Source organism: Gallinula chloropus (assembly GCF_964237585.1).
Source record: "Gallinula chloropus genome assembly, chromosome: 23".
Taxonomy (NCBI): Eukaryota; Metazoa; Chordata; class Aves; order Gruiformes; family Rallidae; genus Gallinula; species Gallinula chloropus.
This window is the reverse complement of record NC_140108.1, coordinates 1,006,757-1,017,783: the sequence shown is the minus strand read 5'-3', so window position 1 is coordinate 1,017,783 and position 11,027 is coordinate 1,006,757. Positions and strand designations below refer to the sequence as shown.

General features: G+C 52.9%; 2 protein-coding genes across 2 annotated transcripts; one reads left to right on the top strand and one right to left on the bottom strand.

Annotated features, from left to right (window-relative positions):
- Positions 1–789: 789 nt before the first annotated feature.
- Positions 790–5,348, bottom strand: FBXO2 (F-box protein 2; the record flags this gene model as incomplete). Its single annotated transcript, XM_084274581.1, has 6 exons — positions 790–1,168; positions 2,011–2,318; positions 2,739–2,874; positions 3,255–3,350; positions 3,448–3,574; positions 5,099–5,348. The coding sequence occupies 5 exons, from the start codon at positions 5,346–5,348 to the stop codon at positions 2,184–2,186; spliced, it is 744 nt and encodes a 247-aa protein (XP_084130707.1). The 3' UTR covers positions 790–1,168; positions 2,011–2,183.
- A 1,425-nt stretch (positions 5,349–6,773) lies between these two features.
- FBXO6 (F-box protein 6) lies at positions 6,774–10,633 on the top strand. Its single transcript, XM_084274580.1, has 5 exons — positions 6,774–7,182; positions 7,762–7,888; positions 8,593–8,688; positions 8,998–9,133; positions 9,751–10,633. Exons 1-5 carry the CDS (start codon positions 6,792–6,794, stop codon positions 9,895–9,897), a joined length of 897 nt encoding a protein of 298 aa, XP_084130706.1. The 5' UTR covers positions 6,774–6,791; the 3' UTR covers positions 9,898–10,633.
- Positions 10,634–11,027: the final 394 nt, after the last annotated feature.

The window sequence follows — 11,027 nt, the reverse complement described above, 5'->3', positions numbered from 1 at the left end:
GTCAGGGAGCACACAGGGGAAGCATGGGGGGCAAGGCCACCGGGCAGCCACGTTCCTTGTAAGGCAGGTGCCAGGGGGCTCCCCGTTTTTAGTAGTTCAGGGTGAGATAAGCCTGAGGTGGGCATCATGACCCTGCCCTGTATTCCTTGGTGGAACAGCATCCAGAGGCTGAATCCTGACTGTTTGTCCTGACTCTGAGCTGGTGGCTCAGGAAATGTTTCACTTTAACAATTGCATCATAATGTGGAGTATCAATCCCCTTGCCACATTCCCTAGGGATGCTGAGGGGTCTCCTTTCTTCTCTGGGGCAGGCAGCTGGCAGCAAGTTGAATATTAACCAGAGCCTTTGCCTGCTGTGTTACAGGCTGTGGTGAATAAAGTTGCACCCTGTGTGATGAGGTAATGGGGTGTGGGAGGGGGAAAGAGTTAAATTCTGAACTGATTCTGGTCTCTCCTGGGCCAGAACCAAGGCTGAGCTTACAGTAGAGTTATAGATGACATAGATCAGGGCTGGTGGTGTAGGGACCTTCCTGGACCTGTTCTGTGCCTTGCATGAATCCCCACTCTGTCTGAAGCACATCTCCTCTGCAAACCCATCACCCAACAAGTGCTTCCAACAGGTTCAGGCTGCTGGGTCAGGAAACAGAGTGTGAACCTCTTCCTGGGCCCACTCACAGTGTCATACAAGACACAGTGACACCTGGTTCTTGGATAGGACAAGCTGACATGGTGCAACTGAACAGAGAAGGCACAGGACACAAATACCCAGGCCACACAGGAGGATCCACACACAATTGTGTCACTTTATTGAGGTGCCTGGCCCCTGGCTCAGCACAGCCATGGGCTGGAAGGCTGGTGTGCCCCAAGCAGCCAGGTGCTGCAGTGCAGAAGCCTGAAGAAGCAGAGTGTGCACAGTGTGACCAGCTCAGAGCTCTCTCCTTTGGCTGCAGGTAACAGTCGTACAGTGCACTCTGATGCAAAGGGGTGGCATTCAAGTATGGCTGTGCTGGCAGCCCAGGAAGGAAAGACAGCCCAACAGACATGAAGTGCTGGTCCCCCTGGGCAGCACCAGCTCTGTTACAGGGACTGACTGGCAGGGCCAGGCTTGGCTCAGGTGTCTTTGTTCAGGATGGTGGCTCACAGCTCCAAGCAGCACTAGTGGGAGTACCTGTAAGTCAGTGAGCATGTGGAGTGGAGGCAGGCACAGAGTTTTTGCAGGTGCTGTTAGTAGGCAGGAGGGGCTGAGATCAAGTGGGGCTAACAACAGCTTTCTGCATGAAGAACACCTCCTGTCTGTGCAGCATCATACTGGATGACCAGGCTGCTCATCACGTGAAGCATGCAGAGGCCAGGAAGTTGTTTCCATTTATTCCTGGACCCCCTCCCAAATTTGCCTCCAAGCCACTTCCCCAAGTCCTTGTTGTGTCTCTCCCAGCAATTGCCCTCAGCTGGTGTCTGTGTGAGGCAGCCAAATGAAGCCCCAAGGTTGGGTACCAGAGAGGTTTCAGCTCCCCACATCTTTCCTGGGAAATGGATACTGGGAACAGTGCAAGAGAAAAGGCTCCAGTCCCTATTGCTTCACATTACAATCAGTAAAACTGAAGGACTAGAGCTCCTGTGACACAAGCAATGACATCTGTTGTTCATAAAGGGGAAAAGTGAAGGTTCTCTGTGCAAGTCACAGCAGCAGTTGGAGTTTCCCTGGGTTTCCCTGCTGTGTTCTCAGACACCAGCTCCATGCTTTTCTTTCTTCTGATTCTTCCCCACTCTTCAACTATTTTTAACTTGTATTTTAACATTTTTAACTTAAAATATGCCCAAAGTGCCAGTTAAAATTCAGGGTGCCCAAGTCTGGGAAGGAGGCAGGAGGGGTGTCTAGCTCAGGCTGGCTGTGAGGCTTATGAGACAATTAAGGTCTGCAGGGTATTTAGAGGATCTCATGTCTGACAGAGATCAGCAGTGCAAGCAGCAAGGCTGAGCCTAGTGTGGTGCATCCACAGATCTACTCACATTCTTTGCACAGTCCCCTTGTGGAAAGATGGATGGTGGCTCCTGGCATCTTGCACGCACATTCCTACACAGAAAGGCCGTATGCTCCACAGCCTGGCAGCAGCTCCATGCAGAACCCATCCAAAGGCTGGGGGATGCCCTGAGGGGAGTCAGCTCCAGCATGCAGAGCCCAGCTATGGCTCCACTGTCACGCTGCTGTTGGTAACACGGACACCATACCACCCCTTCCAGAACAGCGTGTCCTGGCCGCCGTGCTCGAAGCGGACGAAGCGGACGCCAGCCCCATAGTCAGAAAAGGTGTGGGAGATCTTTGGGACAAGAGACAACATGGTTGTTGATCAAGCCACCAGGAACCCACCCTCGTGCAGTGGATATTCTTCCACCCCACCTGCCCCAGCCATACCTACCAGGTTGGGTAGTGAGGACATTTACAGAGGGGGTTAATGGGAGGAGCTTTGATCCCATTGCTGCTCAGAGGCCACTGAGCCTCTCCCAGTTGGGCATCTCCTTCATCTTACACCTGCAGTGGTGGCTCAGCGGGTTTCTAAGCTTTATGTAAGGTAGCCTTCCAATCCCTTTATTCAATCCCTTTGGTCATGGCTCCACATGAGAACCTTCTCTTCCTCCTCCTCCTCCAGGAAAACTTTCCTGCTTCTCTCTCTGCTTTGAAAATACCCCCACCTCATGCAGGCTGGGTCTCAGAAGCTGAGCTCACAGCTGTAACTCACCTCAGTCCAGTCTGCATCATTGTCCTCTGGGATGGCAATGGTCTCACTTCTGTACTCAGCCAGGACATCCTCATTCTCTGACAGCAGCTTCACGCAGAGCTCGTAGAGGCAGCCGGCGTCACGGCGTCCTGCATACCTGCAGGGAGACCCGAGCTGCCAGGCTGACCTGTGTGAGCTTGGTCAGGAGCCAGAGCCTGCAACTGCAGCCAGCTGAACGCTGGCTCCACCAGCCCCATCCAGTTACTGGGCCTTGGTTGGAGGTGGAACTCTGTAGTGGTCCTTGCCCCACCATCTCCCCTCCTTCACAACAGGAACCTGGTCCTTAGAGGCCACGTGCACCGATGCTTTGAAGCTGGTGGGAGCTGCCAGTGGCTTTGTAAGCTGAGGCCCAGCCTGTCCCACATCCAGGGAAGCTGGAGCTGAGATTTTAAGGCTCAGAGCAGGTATGAGCCCTCCCTGCCCTTCCTTCTCTTTCTTGACTCTCTGGCTGCCTTCTGGGGTATCACTGCTACTTACCAGTCCTTTACTACAATTTTAGGCTGGGTTGTATCCATCAGCTCTTCCCAGTAGCCCTCAACCCTCAGGTCAATGACCTGAGCCTTTCGACACCATCTGAAAAACAAAACATCAGCCAGTATCACAGCTGCTCCTGGGGCTGGGAGAACCAGAAATGTCCCCTTCCCTGAAGAAGAGAAGAAAGCAGCCTTACTCATAAGATGTAACAAAGTACTTATGGACTTCTTCACTAGGGAATTCTTTTCCAAAGTCCCCATGGAGCTCTTCAATTTTCCAGCCATCACCTCCATTCTCTACCTCTCCCCAGTGCTGCAAGTCTTCTGCAAATGGCAGAAAAGAGACTCGGATGAGTCTTCAGTCTCTGTGGGCCTGAGGAACCCTCACCTCCTCCCACCAGCACCTTCCTCTGGCTTGTGAAAGGTACACTGTTAGATGCAGCACTAGCTTTGTAGGTAAACTACAGAGATGTTTAAGGAGAGGTTGAGCAAAAACCTTCAGCCTGGTTGCACTTACCGAGGGCTACAGAGATGATGAAGGGCCTGGAGCATCTCCCCTGTGAGGAAAGGCTGAGTGAGCTGGGGCTGTTCAGCCTGGAGAGAAGAAGACTAAGGGGGGACCTGATTAATGTTTATCAATATCTGAAGGATGGGATGCAGGGGAAATGGGCAGCCCCTTTTCAGTGTCTGTGGGGACAGGACAAGGGGCAATGGCTGCAAGTTGGAGCACAGGGAGTTCCACAGCAACCTGGGGAAGAACTTTTCCCCAGTGAGGGTGAGGGAGCCCTGGGACAGGCTGCCCAGGGGGTGTGGAGTCTCCATCTCTGGAGAGATTCCAGCCCCGTCTGGACGCCGCCCTGTGCAGTATGAGCTGGGGAGCTGCTTTGGCAGGGGGTTGGACCCCATGAGCTCTCCAGGTCCCTTCCAACCCCTGGGATTCTGTGACAAACATTCCCCACCCAGAATGGTTGTGTACGTGTGGGTTTGGGGAAGGACTCCAGTGACATAACTCAGGTATCTCTCAGGTATCTCAGGTATCAGTACTCTTGGTGTCACAACAGGAGTAGCCTGGGGAGCTGGTGATTGCTTCCTTTCTGAATGTCCTCACTTGCTAAGCACATTTCAAGTTGCAGCACAGCCCAAAAACATTGGGCTTTTCTTGTCTGAGCCAGAGATGTTGGAAAATAATCTGTAAACACAACGGAGAAGCTGTGTTGATATTGCTTTGGGCTGTGATGTGTGAAATGTGTTTGTTGCAGCCTGGCCTGTGAGGCTTGGCTGCTGCTGCTGCTCCTTGCTGAGCACCCTGCAGATCTGGCAAGCCAAGATATGGATTATCAGAATAATGGTACATGGGGGCACGTGTGCAGTCCTGATGTGGCTGCAGCAAGGAGGCTACAAACAAGAGTTGCTCGAGCTGCTTCAGGACAAAGAAGGAAGCTTGAGGTGCCTGGCAAGCTAAGGGCAGCCTAGCTTCTGAATGGGGAAAGGCTTGATGCTTCCTGTCATGGTTTGGCAAGGAGCAATCTGGAACCCCAGGTGCCACTGCATCACTGCATGGCACAGGGCTTCTGCAAGGGGTGTTTTTTCTCACCCAAATGTGACTCTCATCCCTGCAGGGGCTTACATAAAGTTGGTATCAAGTAGAGCCCTCTGTAAAGGCTGGTTATCGAAGGCCTTCATGCCCACTCAATGATTTGACTGCATGCATTGAGGGGTTTGATTCAGGCAAGAATCTGCTGCAACCTGATGGCAACTAAAAATCTTTCTTCAAAGCCTGGAGATGGCCAATTCCCAGTGACCAGTCATCTCTGGGAAACCTGGTGGTTTGTTAGACTTGTCTCTCACCTTCACCACATGGGTTTTTGATGAGATTCTTCCTTTTCTTACTCAGGAAATAGAAGTTTTGCCAGTTCTCTGCATCCTCCTGTGCCTCTGCTCCAGTGAGGCCTTCCTGCTGGCACTTCAGGATCCAAAGTGCAGCTCCATCAACCAGATTCCTCCACTGGCAGCAGACCAGGCGGCACACCAGCACCAAATCCACCGCAGGTATGGAAGCCAGGATCCTGATCAGGACTGCCTCAGGGAGGGACTCCATCCTTGGGCCAGGCAGGATGGAGCTTTCTGAGAAAGAAGGGGGAAAGGGATGTTGACACAGTGATCCTTCAGACATGGGGGTCCCCAACCTCAGCAATGGCAGCACGGATTGTTTCCTAACCTCCAGGCCTCCTGAGCCCTGCTGTAACACCCCAAAGCACATGAGCAGGTTACTGTTTTATGTTCTGAGTGAAGCCTTTAGTAAAATCCATCCACCAAGTGCAAGTCCCTGACATCTGTAGCTGGGGACAGTGTGACAAGTTCCCCTGACTGGAATGAGTCCTCAGCCGCTGCAAAAATCCCTTCCTTGGTAACGACTCCCTGTGCAGAGGGAAGTATCTGGGTGCTCCTTCTGCCTTTAAGCTGCTGGTCACAAACCTTGCAGAGCTGTACCCCTTGGCAGAGGTTCATTCCACAATGGGAGAGGCTTTTCTCAAGGGGCTGCCACTTAATCACCTTGGTCATGAGCCTGCACAGAGCTCAGCTCTGAAGGGGACTGAAAATAGCTCAGTCAATACTCTCTAATGTTCCTTTCTGCCTCATAACTTAAGCAGTGAAGTCAGAAGGGCTGTGCTTTAACTTCTTGGGCTCCCTCTGCAGTCGCAGCTCTGAGCTCAGGGCCTGGCCCCGCGGGCAGGGGAGATGAGTGTGCAGATTCGGAGCCCCGTGTCATCCTCGGTGCGGGACGCGCGGTGCCGCCGCCTTATCCCGGCTGAGCCCTGGCGCTGGGAAGCTGCTGGGACCGCAGCGAATGGCGCAAACGGGAAGAAACAGGGACCGGCTGCTAGGAGAGCATCCTGAATCTAGATGTGCCAGATGCGGAGCTGTCCTGTGTCCTCCACCTGCACTGCAGACAGGACGCTGGCAATTAGAATTCCCTGCTTTTTAGGGGGTAGCAGTGGGGGTTTCCCGTGTTTTCCCCCTTTCCAGCCCTTGCCCTGAAATGGAACGTGATTTATGTTTTAAGAAAGGACCCCAGGCTGGTTCTATGCCCTCTCTCTGCCTGGGGCCGGGCACTGCTGCTCTCCTTAGGGAGGATTTCCCCCGCACTCAGCGAGCGGTGGGGGTCCCTTGCCTGCCCCCGGTACCTTAAACCTGCCCCGGGGCAGCTCCCGTCCCTGGGTCCCCCGCCTTCCCTCCCGTGCGCAGGCAGGGCCGGCCCGTCCCCACAGCCCCCGCAGCAGGGTAGAGCCGCCCTGGTAGAGGCGCCGACCCCTCCTACCTTCAGCGCTGCTCGGCGGCCAGGCGCGGGTCTGCGGTGGGACGGGGCGGGGGCTGCGGCCGGGCCGCTTTAATAAAGGGCTGCGGGGGCGGGGAGGGGGGAAGGAGGCCGCGGCTCCGCCTCCTCCTCCCGCTGCGGAAGGGCCGCCGTCGCTCCACATCCGTGTCCGGAGGGCGCAGGCGGGCGGAGCCCAGGTGGGGCCGGGGCTGGCAGTGGCGGCGGATGGGAGCGCGCTGCCCCGCGGCGCGCCGGGACCCTGTGCCGCGGCTCGGCACCGTCCCCGAAGCCAACTGTTTGTTTCCCGAAGCTGAGAGCCGGGGGTGCCCGGGGACCGCTCCCCACGGCCGGTCGGTGATGACAACCATTTCCGACCTCCCCGAAGACGTGCTGGTGGAGCTGCTGTCGCTGCTGCCGGCCCGGGACCTGCTCCGCGCCTGCCGGCTGGTGTGCGCGCAGTGGCGGTACGTGGTGGATCTCACCACCCTATGGAAGCGCAAGTGCCAGCGCGAAGGCTTCGACAGCCAGAGCCTGGACAGGAGCATCTCCGACTGGAAGGTCTTCTACATGCTCTGCCACCTGAAGAGAAACTTAATCAAAAACCCCTGTGCCGAAGGTTGGTTTAATTGTTTATAGTCGAGAGCTGAGAGTTCCCTGACACTCATCCAGGGTGAGTCAGTGCCCCACCTCACCCCGGTGCCGTGGGCCTGCCCAGTGACTGATGGGGTAGGTGTGGGATACAAATCCTTACCCCTCTGGTGAAGCCACCCGTAGCGGTTTTAAACACCTACCTTGGGGGGTTGTGACTGGCAGGATCTCTGGAGTCCCTGAGCACTGCAGCTCTGTTGATGAACCACGCTGGTTAATTGCGCAGGGAAAGCTCAATACGAAACTGAAAGTGTGAGGCAGAAGGGGGGGGAACCTCCCCTATGGCGACTGGAGTGCTTCTGCCTTACTACTGGTGATGTGTTTCTGATGTGGTCAGGGAGTTGCTACCTCTTGTCCTACCTTAAAAGCAATGGCAACAGAAAGTCAGGAGTTGCTTTCAGCTGTAGGAAAAACACAGCTGGTGTGTCTGCCAGCTCATCCATCAGCTCCTAGTTTTCCTCTGCACTGGCTCTTTAACAGAAGCAGAGATGCTGCTGGGAGCTGAAGCCAGGTCCTGACCTTCCTCTTTGTGCTCTGTGTTTTTAAGAGAACTTTCAGCACTGGAAACTTGATAACAACGAGGGAGATAAATGGAAAATTGAGGTTCTGCCTGGACCTCATGGAACAGAGATCCCAGAACCAGAAGTACACAAATACTTTGTCACTTCATATGGGTAAGAATTGGATCCCAGGAATCTGTTTGGATCCCCTTTGCTTCCTGTCTGGCTGCAAAGGCACTGTGGTTAGAAGGCTTGAGGCAGGTCACTGAGCCTTAGTCTGGGTGGGGGGGAAAGGAAGGAGCTTAATTAACCTCTTACACTGATTGCTCTGAAGAGACAGGTGTACTGCTGAGAGGCTTAATCACAGCTTGTGATAAATTCCTCTGTCCCTACCAGGAATTCCCTGGAACTGTTTTACAGTTGCAATAAGCTACATGGGATCTCTGCTTCTCTTCTGCCAAAGGTGGTGGGCAGAGGTCAAGGTGTGGCAGGATAAGGATAGGCACCTACCTGACAAGGTGAAACCTCAGTAACCTCTAAGAGTGGTAGGTGTGTCTGCTAACAGCTGGCAATGAAACCTGTCAGCAGAGGAGGAGCTGTTTTCACATCCATTAAGCAGCAGCTTCCTGCTACCATTTGCTCTACAAACCCAGGGACCCCCCCTTAATCCAGGTTGTAGGTAATTTACTATCTGGGAGCGAAGCTACTCAGGCTGCTTCCTCGCCTAGTTCTGGCTGTGACAAAAGGCATGCTTGAGCCACATCAGCCTGGGGGCCCTTCAGGCTCTGGGAGGGCTTTGATAAGAGTAAAGCTGTCAGGGAAGTGTGGCTGCTGAGAGGGAGATGTGTTTGGTGAAGCTGTGAACATTGCTGTTGCAGGCCATGCCTCAAGTCTCAGCTCATTACCCTGCAGAAAGAAGGATACTGTAATCAGCTGATGGATGAGAAACGGCCTGAAATTGTAGTGAAGGACTGGTAAGTGTGTGCTCTGAAATCCAGGATTTCTGGCACTGGCCTGGAGAGAAACTGGGAGTGCTACAGAGCAAGTTCTTTATCCTTTGGGAGTTGTGGCTCTTGAGTAAAAGATAAGCTAAATCCCAGTTTATTCAGTGAGCTGTAAGGTGGCAGAGCGGGATAGCTGGAAGTTTAGATCCTCTTCATAGCTGGGGGGATGACATCCCTACTCCACTGTGAACAGGGATCCCCTCAGGCTAGCTCTGCACACTGAGGAAACCACACTCTGTGTATGCAGCCCTGCTCCTTGGCTACTCCCTGCCTCCCCAGGTACGCTGCCAGATTCGACTGCGGGTGTCGCTATGAACTTACCGTGAGGCTGCTCTCCAAAGACTACATCGTCCTGGAGGAGTTCCACCCAGCACCAGTTGTTATAGAGCAGTGGAATGATGCGAAGTGGAGAGAGGTAAGCAGCTTAACATCACCATTATGATACTTGAACCTTTCAGGTCCTACCTGTCCCACTCTCCCTGTTCTACAGCCACCTCCGCTCAGTGCTTGAGCTACATCCTTGCTGTTGGCAGCACTGAAGGGGCAGTAGGGCCATGAACCAGTTAGGTTGTTAGTTGGGCAGCCAGGGTTTTCTAGAGAGGATTCCCCTGAGCTTGTGTTGGTTTGGCTCAGTGCTTGTTTCTGGGTTTCACTTAAGATTTTGTCTAAATAACTAAGCTCCAAAAGCACGGTTCTTGTTTTTATTGGATCAGAAAGGTTTCTTTTTGAAACTACTGTGTGTATGTCATGTGAAGTATGGCAGACATGAACTGCTGGACTTGTTCAGCTGGTTGGATTGGCTGTAGGTTTCCCATTACATTGTTACTTACATGGACAAATGTACCTATGAATCAAACTTGGTTCCATTTGACTTGGAGAAGGTGTCTGGGCAGGAGGCTAAAAAGGTCTTTCTCCTGTCCCTCCAAAGAGCTATGATGCCCTTTCGTTGAAAGCTGTGTTGTCTGAGCTCCTAGGTCAGGGCTGGTTTATTTAAGCAAATTCAAAGGAGTTTCCTCCTCTCTCTCTCTCCAGATTACTCACACCTTCCGGGGTTACCCAGCCGGGGTCCGTTACATCTGGTTTCAGCACGGAGGCCAAGACACCCAGTTCTGGGCAGGGTGGTACGGGATCCGAGTCACCAACACCAGCATCACCATCGGGCCCTTCACACTGTCATGAAGGCACAGGAGGAGCGTTTGCTTTTACCTCAGGACTGTAACTGGGTGGTCTCAGGTGCACTTATTTGTCTGTACTCTGGGGGAGTGTCCTGGCTCTGTCTTGCACAGTGATTTCTTGTTCACAGCAGGACTTCCCCAAGCCCAGCCCTTTGGAAGGACTTCTCTGTATCTTCCCTCCTCCTGTACCATGGGTGTAACCACAATTAATAGTGCTCTCCACCAGAGGAGGAAACATGTGGCACCTGCCTTTTCTAGTTAATACATCCTTGTGCTACAGCCAAACCTTGTCTTAAATAGAAACTCTTTCTTGTTTGCTCATGGAAGGGTAAATCTGAAAGGAGACACTTTCAGCTGTCACTGCTGTCCTTGAGGACTTGGCTACAGAGAGGCTTCTTTTGTATTCTCCTGTTTCAGCTGATGTATAAATATGTGTCTTTCCCAGCAGAGCTCTCCTAGCATAAGGAAACTTGTCAAGCCATTTTCATGAATGCTGTGTCACTGGTACTTATTTCCTTACTCCTTGATGTAGGATCACTACAGTATGTAACTTCCCCATCCAAATACAGCCCAGTGTTGTGTGAATGAACAGCCAGAGCAGGCAAGTCGCCTGAGGTAGCTGCCTTACAACACAAGTGCCTTCTGATGGTGCTGGGCTTTTTCCTACTACCCTTGTACTACCAAAGTACTTGACTTGTACCAACCTATCTAACTCTACATAAAGTGTGAAAGCAGCACACAACTCCAGTCTGTGGCATTCCTGCACTTTTATGTGGAGGGAGCAGAGATTCTACACTGACTGTGTTATCAAACTGTCTGACCCACAAGCTCAGCTCAAGTACCACATGTTCTACCCTGGTGTGCACAGAGACATTCACTAAGACCTCCTTCCTTCTCCTCAGGTAGGTGTAGGATTAAGTGTTCCCTTCATCTGCTCTGGTGAGAGCAGGATGCTTGGTGTGTGTCCTTGACAGACAGATAAATTCCAGCTTCCTAAAGCTCTCCCACAGAACAGGAAGGGAGACCAAGGTTGTGTAGCCTCTCAGAGGAACTGCCAGATTCCATGTACATTCCAGAAGAGGTATGGAAAAGTGGTATGAGCTCCACACAAAGCAAGAACTTCTTGCTCACTGA

Coding starts and splice junctions, on each gene's coding strand:
- FBXO6 (XM_084274580.1), top strand. CDS start 6,792: ATGGGAGCGCGCTGCCCCGCGGCGCGCCGGGACCCTGTGCCGCGGCTC. Junction 7,889..8,592: donor TACTTTGTCACTTCATATGG/GTAAGAATTGGA, acceptor TTGCTGTTGCAG/GCCATGCCTCAAGTCTCAGC. Junction 8,689..8,997: donor GAAATTGTAGTGAAGGACTG/GTAAGTGTGTGC, acceptor CTGCCTCCCCAG/GTACGCTGCCAGATTCGACT.